We start from the raw sequence: 18,505 nt of genomic DNA, 5'->3' as shown, positions 1-18,505 counted from the left end.
ACCGGACATAATCTCTTAGTTAATTCCGATAGATTGACATTGTTCTGACATGAAGGTGCTACCGACCGCTGTCACCTTCTGCTGCTCATTGTCCCAGGTTCACATTGTGACATGTAAGAGAGAGAGTGATTAAAGGTGTGAATGAATAAATCGTGTGTTGTGCACTTCCTGTACTGGCCGGGACACTGGCTTTGTCTCTTGTGTAGCAGGAAGAAACGTAAATATCTCACCTATACGAGTTAAAGACATAGCCCGTGTATTTGAACACAGCCCGCACCTGACACATGCACAGTGTGCAGCTGCTGGTGAACTTAATACTGAAGGAGGACACAGCACCAGAGCAACTTTGTGGTCTGTCCGGTGCTCGGCCTGTTCCTACAAAGCTACTAGTTTCGCAGCATCGGCTCAGCTGCACACCCACCCCTCCTGCACCATTTCCGTGTTTCATACGGAATATGTCCACGGAGCTGTTGCCACGTCAATTAAATACGCAGCTTTTGCTGAATTTCAGTGCAAGACAATAAGACAGCGGCGGCAGCCTGCCTCTAATGAATGGGAAACACACTGCGACATTGTTGCAGGATAACCAGTTTCTAAGTGAAAGGACGCATGACGTCTGAGCCAGTGAATCCAAGACGTGAAAAAAATATATATATATATATGTGATGTTAAAACAACACAACTTACCTAATGCCACCTCGCAGGCTTTGCGCAGCTGAGAATGGTGAGCCTTTTTCACCTCCTTGTCGGCCAGGATCTTTTCCAAAGCTCGCGTAAGGAACATGTTTTTCGTCTTTTTGCCCTCAAACATGTCGCACCGGAATATGAGGCAAGGTGTGCCTGGTCCCAAGGGGGCTGCAGCCGCCTCGAATACAGACGTGTAGCTTTACAAATGTCAGCCGCAGAGCCCCTACCAGACATAAATGAAGATAAATAAACACAGAAGGTGGAGTAAATCCCTCAGATTTCCCTTAACGACCTGCCTCCTGCGCCATGTTGGAGAGAGGAAACGACGTCACGTACGTTTGAGAGCGGCCGCAGTGAGGCAGCAGGGAGAGAGAGGTGTGAAGAGTGCAGTCTCCTCAAAATATTCACCTTACAGCCTTAGACCTGCTAATAATATATTACACAACAAACCATAAGAGATGCGCACAGAGGTTTCACTGTATATACATACGCTGCAGTATACAGTGCGCACATACAGGCCTAATGTGGGGTAGGGGATCTGAATAAACTAATAATAATAAACTTTTCTGTTTGTATGTGATTTCAGCAGTGTAATTAATATACTTATAATAATTAGTATTTTATATTCATTTACAGTTAAACCTTCAGGACATTAATTTGAGACTAAAAAGAAAACATTGTGTGCTTGTTCTTAAAGATCCTGATGTAAACACACCTAAAACATACAGCATGATCCTTTTAGTTATTAAAGCTTATTTTAAAAACTAACCTGTCTAGAAATGTTACTTGTGAAAGTATTTTTCTCTTGTTCTTTCTTTTCAAAAGAATAAAATGAAAATCTGAAAACTTTTACACAGATTAAGTTGTTAGTAGTAGTGACATAGTTAATATATTAAAAGACCACTGAACCATTTTTGTAGTTAAAGCATGTTTTTGTGGAGCATATATCATTTATTTACATTGAATTTACATTGATTTTTTCCATTGAACTATAAATGCTTGAAACATTTTCTGCACCTTCTTGTGAAACATGAATATTAAATACATAAGATCCTGTAAAAGTGAACACGTGCCTTCTTATTTGTAATTATCATTATGCTGCTAAGATGATTATACATCATATTTTTATTTATTAAGCTCAGCAATGGCAGTATAGACCTAAAACTTTATGTTAAATATAGATATGCCTTGTACAGCCTTGTGTAACATTAAGTGAACAGGAAATATATCCAGGAAATCTGGCAATCTGACAACACAGATTTGGCAGTTGTGGGTGGCATAGTTCACTTTTACTCTGGACTATCTTGCACTGTCAGTTCCACTTTTTCTAAATCTGTAAATAAGAGCAGAGCTGCAGAATCAGAAACTGGATGTGAGTGGAAACAAAACAAGCAGCTTGACAATGCTGTGTTTAAAACAAGTGAGTTATTCATAAAAAAAAAAATCTCCCCTGACTACAATAATGTTTATTATTAAACCTGCCTAAGAACATATGTACAAAACATTTACAGAACACCAACCAGAGATGGATCGGTAACATTTCATCTTTTTTTTTTTTGTTTGTTTTTTGGTGACATGAATGTGGGTGTGTTTTTGTAAGAAAACTGCAAGAAACAACTTCTTATGCAGAAAACAGCAACAGAGTAAAATAAAATGAAAATGGCAGAATGAAAGGCTCTTTCATTGTCTACAAGAGCTGTACAGATGACATATTGTCTATGTGACTGCAATAATATCTGATGTTTTATATAGCAACGTTTATTTAACAGATACTATTTACTTATTAAATTTCTCATTAAGCACACTAGCTGTCAAAGTAAACATTTCTAACACTGTCATTGATCCATACCTGAGTAATGACACAGTAAGCTACCAACTGACTGGTTAGTCTCCTCTAATTTCAATCTGGGAAAGTGGTGAAAAACATGAAAAACAATCTCAATTTAAACCCAAATCCAAATCATCATGTTTATATTATAGCATATTGTTCAGTAGCTCAGTACTTCAATACTTCAGTAGTTTAAGAATCTAAATTATCACTTGGTAGGTGGCACTTATTCCAAATGAAGCAAGGAAAAAGCAAATCACAATTATTAATAAACAAAGATACAATGCTGTTCGTTAAAGCTTATTATTACTTGGTTTAATATAACATATTTTTACAAGACATTAAAATCTCAAATGTTTCTTTTAAAAAGTGCTGCTGTGTCATGACAAGTGCTTGCATGAACACTGACCGCTGTAAAAAAGCTTATACTATGGAAAAGTCTACATTTTTCTTTTTTGTCTGTTTTGTCAATGGAGAGAAAGAGCAAATCTCAGGGACCAAGAAGAGGAAAGATCCTGTGCCACATTCAAACTCACCTTTGGATAGCACATGCAGGATTATAGCCCAGCAATGGCACTGAATGCCCACTTACATAGTGTGTTAGCTTATTGTTTGCAAGCTGGCAGGTCACTTATAGGATTTGTGGCTATTGGCACAAAAACCTCCACCATCAGTTCATATTGTATCGGGGAAGGAAAATAAGGTGAAGAAAATCAAAACATGAAAAACAAATCAAAATCCATGCTTCGGTGGTTCTTTTCAGCTCTCTGATAATATCTGAGTAATATGAAATCTCAGAGAAATATGAGATGCTGAGACATGTAGCCGTGTGGGGCTCACACAGCTATATATGACCCAGAGTGTGTTTATATATATATGGAAATCGGTGTCTTTCTGTCTCACACTTCTTCAGCAGCCCTGATGCAATGGCCTTCACAGCTCTCATAGTCTCAGTGCAGGTCGGGCTGATCAGGGATTCAGGGAGGAGGAAGCCAAAGTATCCTGTGTCCCTTAACTCAAATGCAAATGCATACTGGATCCCATTTCTATAGGCCCAGTCTATAGAGCTGCCTGAGCTAACATCTGTGAAAAGGTGAGAAAAGCTTAGAACAGTAATTCATGACCAGAAAGATACACTCATGACAGGCAGCAATACTCACACAAAGTTGTAGAGGCAGGTCCATACCTATACCTCACTCCATAAGCAGAGTACAAGGCTGTCACTGCGTTATTAGCTGCTGACTCCTGCAAAGTGAGAATAAAAAGCTTATATGTGATATATACAGTACATTTCTTTATAGTAGGATCTTCCACCTGGTAGATTGGGTTAAATAATTTAAATGTGGTATAAAATAGGCCAAACAAGCTCTTACAAATGGATAAAAATCCTGCTGATTATTAGTTTATTATTAAGCACCAGATGTCTTACCACACAGTTAAAGTTGGGGATGGTGGCATACTTGTAGGAATAAGGGTAGAGCAGCATTTGCGCATAAGCGTGGATAGATATGTATGCTTTGACACGCTTCTTGTGCTTACGCAGGAACTTGGCAACAGCCTTGACTTCAGGTTCAGATTCAGGGAAGGGACCACAGTAGGTATCATCACAGGGATGAGATGAGGCTCCTTCATCTGAGGAAAAAAAGGGAGCAGAGGCTACGGCCTTGTCATCTAATCGCAGCAGGATGTGTTAAGTGAAAGTTCCTGATTCACAAATCATATTTTTGCTCATAGTTCTGTCTGATACTCAGAAATTGAAAGAGGTACTCTGATGTGGTTTTCATTATACCCTGGGCCCAGCTGAGCTACTGTGACTATGCAAGCAGTGGGAAGAGATTAACAGGACGATACTTTTGGAAAAATAATATCAACACAGACTGAAATCACCACTGTTACATTTCAAATGCCAAAGATAATAGAAACTGAAGACAATAAGGTTACTGCCATGACCTATCTACTGTGATTTAATGGGGGCTCTGACAAGGCTGCTGTTTGCTACAACATTAACATATTTTTAGTATTCACTCAGAACAGATAGGAACAGGTTAACTGGTATAAGTTACTGAAACCTGCACAAATAATCTCAGTTAAATTCCCTTTTATTATAACTCATAAAGATGATTGTAACACCAAAGATCAAACTGTCCAGCCATGGAGATTATAGTGCCTCTGCATCTGAAATTAGGCTTATTATAAACTGCCCTTACTGGAATTTGTTTCAGAGAACAATAAAGTCCTCTTTGCAGTTTGGTATAATAGCTTCCTGAAATAAGGAGTAGTTAAGCAGAAGCTGTAGTGTTTCTCATATGTAGGGTCTATTTCTTTGGTGCAGAATTAATGAATTCAGTCAATAGAGACCTTTTATATCAGTTTGGCATCATTCAGCAGGATTCAATTATAACTGATATACATGGTAAGGTCAAAAAAGATTACTTCTTTCCTTTTCTTTCATCCACTGCACTGTTTGATGGAGCCAAAAATTGTATTATTTGAGTAATTGGTCTTAAGTAGGGTGACTCATTGAGCATCTTTTGAATTATTTCTGAGGAGCACTGAGTAGTGCTGTGTCCTTTGAAAATGTTGGATCTGCACTAGGAGACTGAAAGAACATACAAGCCTCTTCTGGTGTGCTGATTAATCTGCAGTTTGCCACAGTATTGTGTTGTTTTGTATAAGCAATGCTGCATTAATCTTATATGTTTTTAGGAAACTGAAAGTTTCTATTGGATCTGTTCAATTATTTTCTCATCTCTGCGAATTTGTACTTTAAATAAGATGTGGCCTCATCAAGAGCTCAGTGAATCAGACGTTTCGATTTTGAAGGTTCTGGCTCAACACATAACATACGTCCCTAAACATAGACATATCTTAAAAACAAGCCAAGTTGTTGCTGATCCTCAGCATCACTCTAGCACAAAATGGCACAATAGATAATTTATTAAGGAATAACATGTTATGAGTTGTTTCATACTGACAAAACATTTCCTGGTCTGGATTCCAAACAACATATAAAGTGCTCTGGTAATGGCTATTTGAAGAATACACCTGAAACCTGAAACCACTATAGCTGGCACTACATGCTGTAGTTACATATTCTGTGTTTGATGCTGAGAGTAATAAAGGAAAAACTGAAGAAAAAGAAGAAAAAGTAGAGGAAATTACATGTGGATAGAAGACTGGGAGCTGGTGCTCTGATATGAAAAATAATGACAAGTAATGCAGTATTGAAACTATGTCTCAAGAAGAGCTGTCTCACATGATAGATGGTACCCAGTGGACAGATGATTGGCTCCATTATGAATAAAGGTCTTGCACAGCAAATGTTGAAAGACTCTGGGACAAGTGCATCAACAGACATATTCATGTAAGAATTTTTTCCTCCCAGCTTATTAATGAGTCGGTTGGGAAGAGATGTTTTATGTGCACTAGATGTTGTTATTTAATTCTGAATTCACAAAAAAATTGTTGCAAGTCTCTCTGTTGTGCTGAAACAAAGATCCCTTGTATACTGGTGATCAGTTTAATCTTGACTCGCTTGTTGTTAATGCAAAATGTCCAATATTTACCTAAATCAATCCCGAGAAAGCTGTACAGCTAACACTCCTGTCAGGGGCAAAAAAATGAGCCCTCAGTCTGTCTGTTTCTCAACTCCAATCATGACTCTACACGTATGTCTATCTGTATCAGGTAAATATTTGCTGTATTCTCCTCTAGTGATGATGATTCAGCAGAACAGCCCACCCACCAGACACTATGTGGCATCAGACACAGATGGTTGTCACCACACAAATATTTCATCCACAGTTTACACTCATTATTAGACAGAAAGGCCTACAGCACCAACACACTACAGGAAGTGCCTTGCCAAGATGCAGTCACTGTATGTGTTATCAAACTCACCACACCATTTCACTTTCCAGTTTCTGTTAGCGTCGACTCCCCTGCAGTGAAATTTATGATTTTTCGACCGTGTTTTCCTCCAAAACCGATCCTAAAGGCACAATAAAAAAGACACTGTCACTGTACATCTAGTGACTGTCAGACTCTTCAAACATATTGAGTTACCTGCCATCTCTAAAATAACTCATGTGTCACTCAGCTCTCGTGGGCTGACAGTGTTTTTCATAGGCATTTTTTTCAAGGAAATGTACTGTACATATGGATACTTACTGCATAATGACCCAAACTGACCACGTCTTTCACAGAATCAATTCTGAGCCACTATTTTCAGTATATCCGTCCATAATCTAATCTATACTGCTTATCTTATTTGCTGGAGTCAATCCCAGCTGACACTGGCTGAGAGGCGGGGTACACCCTGGACAGATCAACAGTCTATCACAGAGCTGACACCTACACCATGACACATTCACACCTATAGACAGTTCAGAGTCACCAGTTAAAGTAACCCCGACATGCATGTGGTTGGACTGTGTGAGGAAGCTGGAGGACCTGGACAAACTTCAGCAGACATGGGGAGAACATGCAAACTCCACATAGAAAGACCCCAGGCTGAGTCCAGAATCTTGAAGGTGAGGTGACAGTGCTAACCACTGCACCATATGCTCATGTACTTTAAAAATAGTGTAAATCTGTGAGAAGAAGCAGTGAACTAACAGTTTTAATTCAGAACATCACCCTTGAAATCAAATTCAGGTTTCACTCTGCATAAGATCCCAATCCCACAAGAAAATGTTTAAAGATTTGCCTCTGCTGAAAAATACATGCTGTCTGAAACTTAAAGTCAACAAAACATTCATTTCGTTGGTTCTGGTATTGTGAAAAGACCTACAGTACCGTAGTCCAGCTGAAATGATATCCGTCTACATTAAAGACAGGCATGATGTAGAAGTTGACCTGGTTGAGCAGACGTCTCATCACAGAGTCATACTGGTATGAGCTGATAGCCTGTAATCATATCAAACAGATAAATCACATTTCAACTGCAGGCTCACTATTTCACTTCCTTAAATGCACAACTACAGAAAGATACTATATACTAAGATGAGTATAGATGAGGACTGCAAAGAGGGGATTTGGATAATGGGCTAATACTGTTGACTGACTCTAATTAGACTGGGGCCAAGGTTAATGTGCTTTATGCCTTTAACAAAAAAGTTACTCTGCCCTCCAGTGGAAAGTTTCAGTTACTACATCAGAGTAAATCCATGTTTCTGGGCATGTGTGTTATAACTCTTAATACTCTTTATGACAGTCTCACACTCATCTGACATTGAAGATGTAAGAAATGAGACATTTAATTGCAAAGATTTTTGCAATTAATTTCTGGCTCAGAGGGTACTAACTAAGACTTTAAGGGTGCTGAAACTTGTGTAATCATCTGGGTTATGTTCAACATCTGAACAATAAAGGGTATTCATAGATATTTCCATAACTCTGCCTGACACATGAACAGATGTCCACTTATTGTTGAAGATCCCAGAAATCAAACATCACAGACTTCTTGTCATCATTCAAATGATGCAAAACATGCTTTTCTGTTAAGACACTTTAACAATGTGAAATGCACAACAGACAAGGTTTTAGTACTTCAATTTGTAGACTAGGTAAAAATAAGACTACCTCTTTGACAAACCACTGACAGAAGGCAGGTCCAATCCACTCTCTAGCATGAACACCACAGTCGATCCACACAGCTTTCTTCTGGGCACGACTTCTCTTTCCTAGCTAACAGGAGACAAGCATTGTCAGTCTCAAACTAGTTGGGGTGTTAATGTGTGTGCACTAGTGTGTTTGTTTTTTATGTGTATGTCTCATGCCTTCTCTCCTACCTGAAGGACATAAAGTGGTCTTCCCTCATATGACTTCCCAATGGAAAACATGTCGACCAGTTTGCTATGAGTTCTGTTCATCTCAAACATCCAGCTCTGGATCTAAGAGACAGAAAACAATGTAAGAAAGTGAAGGTTGCTAGTAGTTTATGTATTTTTATATTTTATATTTGAATGCACATAATGTGCATCCTTGTGTCTATGGACTGTGATTATTTGTCTGGGGTTGTGTCTGTCTGCATGATTTGTCTGCACAGGCACAGAGATGCGTGTGTGTACATGTCTTTCTGTGGTTGTGTGGATAAATTTCCCATTGTCATCGGGACATTTCAGGATGACTTCAAAATACTATTCAGGGGCTAAAACCCAGTTTTAGCATTAAGGTTATCACTAGGCTTAGGATAGGGTAAGAGCTGCACTTCAGCATTTAGTGGTGATTGTTAAAGTTAGGGGCAAAGGTATGCATAGTATCACTGAGTGTCCTCACAACTGTAGAAAGACAAACGTGTGTATAAGTGCATGTTTTACAGTGAAGCAGAGGATCAAAGCTCAGAGTACTAAAGACTTGTGTAGGCTCTCAGGAATTCATGCAGCTACATAGGGCCTGACAGATTCATGAGCCAGAGTAGTCTGATCGACCTGGGAAAATAAACACTCTCAAAAGCTGTGAAGTGTCTGAAGTACAGTACGGGTCTCTGAGGGCATGAGGGTGCGGGAGACAGACCTATGGAATGGGGTAATTGGGAGTTTGAGAGCACCTTAAGGAGGATGTTTGTTTACTCTGTGTGAAGCAGGGGGGAGTGAGATGGTGGGCTTCACACCTACCTCTTCCAGAGAATGGTAAACCTCATAGTCATATTGAGACTCTGATCTCCGTCTGCGAGGGGAGCGATACCCTGTTTGCTTTTCAATTTCCTTCTGCAGATTTGTGATAAACACCCTGTGAATAGAGGCGGGAGAGTTAGAAACACACATGATAACCAGAACATAACATCCTTGTCAGTAACATTTAAACATACTTTACATTAACCAGCATCTGTTCCATTGAACTGATGGATTACTGTACATATATTGACACCACAATATAAATACAATAACTTACATCAAGGTTTGTGAATAACTTCTATTTCCACCAGGATTTAGTCTTAAACCTACTGACATGGATGAAGTGTACAGATGTCACCTGTGCAGGCAAATGTCACACTTAAGACAACAAGAGCAAACTAATGGACAGTAGGATACTAATGTAGCATGTACAGAGGATTATTTACACTAAAGGCTGTCTCACAAACCATGCTGTATTGGCTATAATAGACTATTGTTATAGGATCATTTGTTAGCACTTAGGTTAACATGAGGTTGGTGTCCAAACAGTTTTTCCTAGTCAGGAAAAAGAAATTTCTTAAAATCATGACACTTTCTAAGCATTTTCCATCACAATTAACTGGTTGTGAGGGCATAACATTTGCCAGATATTCCAATTGAATAAATGTGACACTGTTTAAGTGTTGAGAGCTACTGTGAAGTGGTGAATCAGACATCCTGGATTTACTTTTGACTCATTCCTAACACCAATAATACAACTGCTCTCACTCATCCTCTTCTTTTTCAACGTCCCAGTCAGTTTTCTACATTAACAACCACCCTCTGTTCCAGCACAACAGTTATGCACGTCACTGCAGTTTATTAATAAATACAACATACTGAAAATGATCCAAACCCATAGTTATACCCATCATTAGCTCTTTAAAGTCTTCTCTCATGTCTGATCAGACAGTGTGCCTCTTCATGTCCCACGCCAACTCAAAACAGGTGATTTTTCATAACAGTATGTATGTGGCCAGACTTACACCAGGCTCTCTACATACGTCCTGTGCCTAACTACTTCAATAACACTAAACAAGCTGAACTTTTTCCCTGTAAACAAAAATAGATATTTAGTGCCTCACTAATTTAAAATGTCAAACAAAGATGGTCCGATTTTGAATAATCTTTAGTCAGTCAACAGCAAGAAGAAACACAGCCTCCTCTGATCATCAATTCTTGCTTTAGGACAGCAATGGCGATGGAATCCTTTTAAGCTGTGGCTGCTCAATGAAAATCCATCATTTCAACGTGAATTTTGATGAGATGGCGTAGTGAGATGAAAGGGTTGTTTTTTGGAGCAGACTGGGAGAGGGGCTCCGATGTGTGTGTGTGCGTGTGCGTGTGTGTCCCAGCTTTGTGGAAGTATGAGGTCTTCTGCATGAAAACTATGGCTGCATGTGCAAATTATATATTCTGGCAGGCGAAGCTGGGAAACTGCAACACTCTTTGGATAGCAGATGTGTCTGGGGATGAAGGAACTCTCCTATCAAGATCACCAAATGTGTGAGAATGTGCGAGGCAGCATGCACGTACACTGTAATATGTTTCTGGATTTATGGCTTGTGGTCTTTCTGTCTTACCGAAAATCAATATTTTCTTGGTTTAAGCGTGTACGTAAACTTTGTGTGTCATTGTGTTTCACATGGACATCCACTGTAGCATTGTGACAGATCAGGGAAGCGCTGCTGGGCTGCCAAAAGTCCACCTAAACAAACATGACAAAGACATTAGCTCAGCTTTTACAATGACACAAACATCCAACAGGATTTTAGAATGACAGGTAATATGGATGAAATCCTTTATCACATTTCTATCTCATTTATAGCCCAGTATATTCAGTTTTCTGGAACTGAGATACATTGTGTTTCATTTGCTTTCTGTATATTTCGTTTACTTTTTATCCACAGTCTGGACTAGCCATTAACAAGCCATTTAAATGAATTACATTTATTGATTTATTCAGGTAAAGGTGTCTCGTCCCTGAAAGTAAATGAATAAAACAAAATAAAAGTAAAGTTTGGCAAATGTTCCACATAAAGTACTGACTCCAAGAATTAGCTCATCACCTCACCTGCATAAAATAGCATCAAACATTTGGTGGTAATGACTAAATTGTTCTGGAAAGACCTGAAGAGTTTAACATTCCTGTAAGAGGTGAAATGACTCTTGATCTTGATAACTACAGTGTTAACGGGGTGAAAACATACTCTTTCAAATCCTGTTAACATCCAGCAGCGAAAGACTCTTCTTCTCTATAGTTCGGCCTCATATGAGCAAAAAAAAAAAAAAAAAAAAAAATCCTGTCTTTCAACTCTTGTTATCAGGTCATGATAGTCCTGACTGTTAGGCTTAGCCGAAATAGACAGCCCATTGACCAACCAAATAAACACAGACACCCTGTGGTTAATGATAAAATAAGTGGGTAATGATAAAATAGGATAAAAGTGACAGGGAGTGAAACTAAAACAAAGACAAAGTGAACATCAGCAACCACTGAGCTACAAATGAGAGTCACTAGAGTACTGCATAATGCTTCTGTTTTGAGAAACGTGGGTGAACATCCTCAGCTGGCTTTCATTTCATTCAGCATGAAGGCAGAGACGTGCAGGCTGGCACAAAAGCTTGTTAATGTGTCAATTGGTTTAATTGTTTACAGAACGCATACCAGATTAATTTAACTTTCTTTACAGCCAGAAGAGTGGAAAGCCTTAGGCGGGAGTGATTGGTGGCCTCGAGTTTAAACTGTTTTCTGATGCCGCACTTTTATAGCATTTCCAAATTGCTAAGTACCTCGAATGTTTTAGCAGTGCTCCTCTGGTAACCAAACCATTAGACAAACATACGCCTAAAAGAAGCTTAAATATCCCTGATCAGATAACACAACTACTCACAAACAGTTCTCAATTTCAATCTTTATAGCTGCATTTATGAGCCCTAAAGATGCATTCTTTCTCTGCTTTGTAAATCTTTAATCTCTCAAGTGTTTATGTGATTTTTTATTTTTTGTAAGTCTCTCTGTGTATACAAGGTAGCCATAAATTTAATGTGTGTTGTTTCGCTTGATGCAATAATACCATGGGCAGAACAAGAAGGGAAAAGTCATAGTTCAATAAAACAGGCGTGTTTGCTCAAGGCAGATGAGATGAAGCTGTAGCTGAGTTTTATGTGTCGAGCAAACGAAAACACGTTCACCAAAGTCAAACACAATTGTTTTTAAATGGGTATCATAACTAAAAGATGTCTAATCCGCCATATGTTTACTGAATCTCACCTGCTGTTTGACACGTTGACAGCCTGACAGCTATGGAAATATTTTTAAAGGAACAGTTCAACATTTTGAAAAAGATGCTTTTTGGATGAGACCATTGACACCTTCCTCATGTCTCTACACTAAAGAGGAAGCTACTGAACAACTGGCAGCCACTTATATTACCTCAGCATAAAGACTGGGAATGGGCAGTCACCTAGCTCAGCTTAATCCAAAAGGTAACACAGTGCACAAATAAAAGTCTTCTACCATTTCTTTAACAGTTTGGTCTAAAGAGAGGTAGGTTATAAAATATCTTCACCACTTTATATCCTCTCAGCATAATTCTAATTTATTCCTAAAATATTGTATGGTTCAGTTTGTGAGTGTCAGGTGTCATGAAAATAAAGAACAGTCAGTCTATCCCAAGCCTCAGAGAGACAGGGAGTGTATCACTGATGTGAGACAAATATTCCATAAGCAGCAAATAATTCAATAATCAGATGGATGCAATTAGTGCTTTTAGTGAGCCTGTTTTACAGATGTCTGTTTTGCATCAGTCTCTGAAATATTTAGCTGAGTAATTAATAACTGAGTAACAGAAGATCCAGCAAATGGATCCAGCAGTGGAATGTTTATTGTTCAATGATGATTTGGTCAATGACCAAATGATTGATTATTGAGAGATAAAGCAGATTAATAAATAATGAAACCATTGTGCCGGGCTTTCCAAACTGTGATGCATTAAGTAGAAGGGGAGCCGTCATGGCTTCTGACCAGACACTGCATGTGTGAACAGGTTTTAGTAATGATCAGGTAAAATACTCATAATTTTCTGGAATTAGGCGGCAGTACATATCTTATAATACTATTATACTGCTATGATGGTGTCAGTAGTTTTAGGTCACAGTCATCTCCAGGAGCTGATGTGGAAATGGAGAACTAAAGTAATAATTAACTTTTTACATACGAATATCTTATCTCAACAATGCATAGCTTTGGTGAAAATATTTGCTCTACTAGTCACATTCAGGAGCTGTTGTGTTTCTTCTTTGGGCTCGACGGAGCTCACACATTAGTCAAACAGTACATCCAGGACTGCTGACTTTACTTTAAACTTGTATTATCTATGTAAGGTTATTGATTGCAAAACGTTTCTGTTAATCAAACTGCAATCACAGCCGTTCACAGCCCATGTGGTATACCATTTAGGTTTCTTCAATTTATATAAAATTCTTCTTCTTGACTGACTGATTCTTGTGCAGATTTGTTTTTGGAGGAATGATATAGTCCAGGTGTTTTGAAACAGCAACAGTAAAGAGTTTCCTGGGCATAACGAAACGAAATGTGTAATTTTTTGATGATTGATACTGTACAGGAGTTATTTATAATTTGACCTCAAGACTAGCCTGAGGCTGAAAACCATGACTGCAAGTGGAAGCATGGCAGTGTGGCTAAGCTACTAAAAACATATGTCCACAGCTGTCCAAACAGTATGTGCCACTGTGTCTTTCCAATGCATAAAGCTCAGGCCACATCCTGATGAACAGCCTGGGTGTCTCCTGGTATCCCTCACCAGGAATCCTAAACCTTTACTGAGATCTCATTTGCACTATTCTCTTCTTCACTGTTTTATTAAATCTCCCCCTCAAAAAAAAAAGACTTCTATGTTCAATAATTTGGTTTTCATATTTGGAGGTTATTCTGTTGTTGCAGCATCTGGTGGAGGCCGGACCACTCATGTGTCCAAAACATGTTGGTGAAATAAAAATGTTTCTTTCAGTTAGTGGTTTAATGTTGTTGAGTTTGTTTTTTTTTTATTGTTTCATTACTGTCTGGGCTCCTGGCAGGTGCACTGGTGAGAGCACATGTCACCTGTAGCTCCTCAGCTAAGACTCTTGTTGTCTTTGATCGATTAGTCATTAGTTTCCTGAAATAAAAGAAATAAGCTTTGATCTTTCAAAGGCACAATTGCTCTTAATGCACCAGTCATCTGCAGATGGGATATTGTTTTGAAGATTTTGCAAAACTGTTCGATTGTTCAAAGATGTTATTTGAACATTCGTCAAAAAACATTTTCTTTACTTAGGGGTAGTCATAGAATTGCATCATGTTTTTATGTTTCACAATCTATTCAGTGTGCTTGCAAACTGAAACAATGTGCAAAGGAAAGTCAAACATGCTGCTAAGACTGCTGGGTAATTACTCCCAAATGAGTGTGGGGAAAAGAGACAAATCTTTTGATTTCTCCAGGGTCCTCCATGATTTCACTTGGTTTGAAACACATGTTGACTTAGTTTGGGAATGGTAAAGCAGCAAAACGATTAGTCCAATAATGAAACAAGCCTTTGTGTTTGCTCCCATTCTTCTCATTTAGAGCATCAGTATCACAGTCTTTCCGACAGGGAATTCATCCAGGCTGTTACAGATGACCACACCTGGCTGCTTGTCATCTCTCTTTTTGTTTTTTTTGTTTTTTAACCAATCTTCGCCCCAAAGCCTCTGTCACATTTCCCCTCTTCATGCCTCACTCCATCTGTGGCTGCGGTTCAAGTGTCACATTTAGACCACTGGTGCACTTCAGGCCCAAACAAATAACAACAACTTCAATGATTTTGGGAAAACACACCAGAACAATTTTTTAAAAAGTCTTAAAAAAATAAATCTTTAAGTGAAATTATTGTGTTTGGTAACTGACAAGTTATTATGACAAATTATGCGTGTGTGAAGGGAATATAAGAAAATGTAAATGCCAACCTTCATATGTCCCAGTATTTTCTTGAGCACTTGGACCCCCTCATCATTACTTGGCGTTATCCTGAAGACTTGATCACTGTGAACACAACAGAGCCTCTCTAAGTGTCAGTTTTCAGCTGGGATCAAACTTCCCCACAGGGTTTTTACACCAATAAAATTCCCTGTACAGGATTTGAGCCATGAAGTCACAAGTAATGCGACCTCCTTTTGAGCTGATTCAAGGTGACACTTATAATAGCAGATGTTTTATGGTGAAATGGGTGGTTCCGCTTTTAGAGTCATATAGATGACAGGATCAATCCCCAGTCAAACAATCTGTGTGAGACATTATTATAGGATTATATTTCATCATTTCCAGCACTCCAGGTAGCACCAATTCTTTGGTGGATACGGTAGCAGCAGTTCTTATATTTTGATACGTATCCTATTGTGTATAGATGTGAAAAACACCTGTTTGTATGTCAACAATCACGTTTAAGTTTCTTAACTTTTTCTAAGTGAGGAGAAATAATAATTAGAACAAGTTTATTACTTTCATATATTTGCCAATGAGTAAATCTAATGTTAAGTATTTTTTCTATTCTGTACAGCTATATTTAGATAAAACACTGCTTTATATAGCATAAGTAAATAACATATAAATCTAGCACTCTGAAGTGAAAGGCAAGTGTGAATTTGGTCACATAGAACCACAGAGACGGTTGGTGGTGAATTTGATTTCATCAAGATTTACAGACTAGATTTAAAATAAAGCTACATCTGTGATCAGAGTGAAAACAGTCGTGTCTTTGCTGATTTTGAACACACTATTCAGTTTGATAAATTAAAAACCAATAATTTATTTTAATCATGTGTGGAATAAAGTAAGTAGTTGCAGTTTTCTTATTCTTCATGTCATTCTTGTCAGATACTGAAAGAAAAAGATGTAAGTAAATATAAAAGCCTGAGTGGGTTTCCAACTGAATGAAACACATCTTTTATATTGCAAATAACATTTTCTCACATTGACCTTGAACCAACATGCTGAGAATAATTACTGAATTATAGACTCCCACTACTTTTCCTCATTACCTGCCTGTTTGCCACAGTTCTGTCTACATCCACGTTCATGTTTGTCTATTTCTCACATGTCTCCTGTCACCTTTCACTTCTTTCAAAGAGCTTTTTACAGTGTGTTGCACAGGAAGTTGGGCCCCCATAAACAAAGGTGGCTGGTGACCGTTTTGAAGTTTGGAGAACAAAAGGACCAGGGCACCAAAACACGAGTGGCCACTGCATTTCAGCAACCACAACGTGCTGCCAAAAACAGCCCGTTTCCATGGCAACAACTGTGACAAAAGATGGACTTTACTGTGCGCAGACGGCCTGTAGGTTGTGAGGATCGAAATATTGCACTGACAAGCGAGGAATCAGGAAAACTGATTAAAATTAAGACAGTCAGTACCATCGGTCTAGGCAGATTTCAACTTAAACAGCTGTGAAATTTATTTTCAGATGGCTTCAATCAAGAGTCACTATTCTAAGTAAGTAGTTCATGTGTCTTGTTTCCACTAGTGCACATACAGTACCATGCTGCGGTGCAACACACAGCACCTGAAACAACGAGGTGGAGACCTTTTGCACCAACCTGAACCACTCCTTTATGTTGTAGAGATTCTCAAAGACTGTACCTGTTTTTGTTCCAGTACAGGCCTTACACTGGGCTTTTTCTCTTCTATCTGCAGGGCTTTCTAGGCTAAAGCTGTAGCAGTAGTCTCTGTGAGATGGAAGCATTTTGTTTTAAGACAACATGGCCCTTAAACCAAAAAGTTGTCTTTTCATACTTTAATATAGTGCATCATTTCTCAACTTTCTGTGTCCAAATGTTGGCATTTGACAACATCAAGATGCTGTTATTGACCAATATTTTTGACAATGGAGGTTCTTAAAGGTTCTTTGTGAGAACGTCTGAGAAGGTCAACACCAACCACATCCCGGATCATGAATGAAACAAGGAACCCACAAGGCACTAAGTTCCTTTATTGCATCAAACCAGAGTAGTGTGAGATATGTGATTTTTGGATTGAATCCAAAATACATGTAGTTTGAGACACACAAGGGAGGTTCAGCAGAGGTTGTCTCAGAAATGATGCACTATATTAAAGGAATGAAATGAAATGATGTTATGTTATACGACAGATTTGTTCCTTTACTGTTAAGAATACAGGGCTGCAAAAAGACATTTGGGTGTTGCTGCCATCTACAAATACATTTTTGACATGAATATCAGCGTTTTTACAGACTATTGTTTCCTATGTGCCCATCATAAGCAAAGTAAATGCTTCTCTGCAATACAACACGAGAGATACAGTCTTATCCATATGCCATCAGACTGGAAATAATACAAACTAAGCTAAGAAACATTTTATTATGTCTCCAACAGGAAATATGTCCCAAAACGATGAAGAGGATAGTGAGCACAAATACTTTCTTTGTTGGTTCTGTCTCAGCAGATGAGATAAACCCCTTATTTGATGTGACGAGCTCTGCAGCAGATAACTTGTGATACCTGATGTTTCAGCTCTCAACAATGAATGAGAGCCGTGGCTCCCATCAGCCCCAGAAATGAATGGGGTCTGTACTCACCCTGCGTAGCGGTTGTTGTAGAGGTAGGCGCCGACGGGACATAGCACGTTACTGCAGATGATCACACAGGCCAGTAAAACGGAGGCGCGAAATGTGTTTCTATGGTCCAGTACCATCCTTGGCCAGCAGATCAAAGACGGGAGATGCATATTAGGCAGCTTGGCAGGATGCACGCCAACTTATCTATAGCAGAAACTCCTGATGGCTCGGTGCAGCGCAAAGTCACTTACGCTGTGGCGGTGCGCTCCTGGTGTTGTTCTCCAGCCGACACACAAAGCTCAAAAGGTGCGAAAGTCGGTCAACTGGCCTAAGGGAAGCACCCACTACTTCTCTGAAGCCCCGGAGGAAATTGCAGGGTAGCACCAGCTCTGTTTAAAATGAGGAGGACCCGAGTCACGTGGCTCTGTGTCGGTGAAGTGGGTAACTGGATCCCTCTCCGGTGCGCACTGTGCGCACATGACAAACATGACAAATCCTCTTAACGCTTTAGGTGATGCATGAAGTTATCTTTGGAAACATGAACTGTATCAGCTTGTCTTCATGACATTAAAAAACAACAGGCTGATTTACGATCCTTTGATAAAGACAGATCTCATATGTGATATTTCGATTTCATGAGACCCATAGTTTGAAATAACATGTATGTCTTAAAATTCATGTGGAAAAAGCCGAAAGGTGAAATATGAAACATATAGGAAAAAT

General features: G+C 38.9%; 2 protein-coding genes across 3 annotated transcripts in view; both read right to left on the bottom strand.

The window, feature by feature from the left end:
* Positions 1-1,008, bottom strand: part of arfgef1 (ADP-ribosylation factor guanine nucleotide-exchange factor 1 (brefeldin A-inhibited)) — a 55,350-nt gene extending 54,342 nt beyond the window's left edge. Inside the window, exon 1 of one of the 2 annotated variants that reach the window (XM_026291764.1) lies at positions 688-1,008. In XM_026291764.1, the coding sequence (XP_026147549.1) occupies positions 688-811 (124 nt within the window). In that variant the 5' untranslated portion in view covers positions 812-1,008. The remainder of the gene's footprint in view (positions 1-687) is intronic. The other variant, XM_026291762.1, reaches the window with a different exon arrangement.
* Positions 1,009-2,143: 1,135 nt separating this feature from the next.
* cpa6 (carboxypeptidase A6) lies at positions 2,144-18,152 on the bottom strand. Its single transcript, XM_026292345.1, has 11 exons — positions 17,804-18,152; positions 15,179-15,254; positions 10,755-10,879; positions 9,133-9,247; positions 8,308-8,409; positions 8,099-8,203; positions 7,313-7,423; positions 6,416-6,506; positions 3,945-4,147; positions 3,676-3,760; positions 2,144-3,598 (listed from the first exon to the last, which is right to left on the bottom strand). Exons 1-11 carry the CDS (start codon positions 17,950-17,952, stop codon positions 3,360-3,362), a joined length of 1,401 nt encoding a protein of 466 aa, XP_026148130.1. The 5' UTR covers positions 17,953-18,152; the 3' UTR covers positions 2,144-3,359.
* Positions 18,153-18,505: the final 353 nt, after the last annotated feature.

Source organism: Mastacembelus armatus, chromosome 20, assembly GCF_900324485.2.
Source record: "Mastacembelus armatus chromosome 20, fMasArm1.2, whole genome shotgun sequence".
In the NCBI taxonomy this organism is placed as follows: domain Eukaryota; kingdom Metazoa; phylum Chordata; class Actinopteri; order Synbranchiformes; family Mastacembelidae; genus Mastacembelus; species Mastacembelus armatus.
Note: the sequence above shows the minus strand (reverse complement) of the source record. Positions and strands in the feature narration are given on the sequence as shown.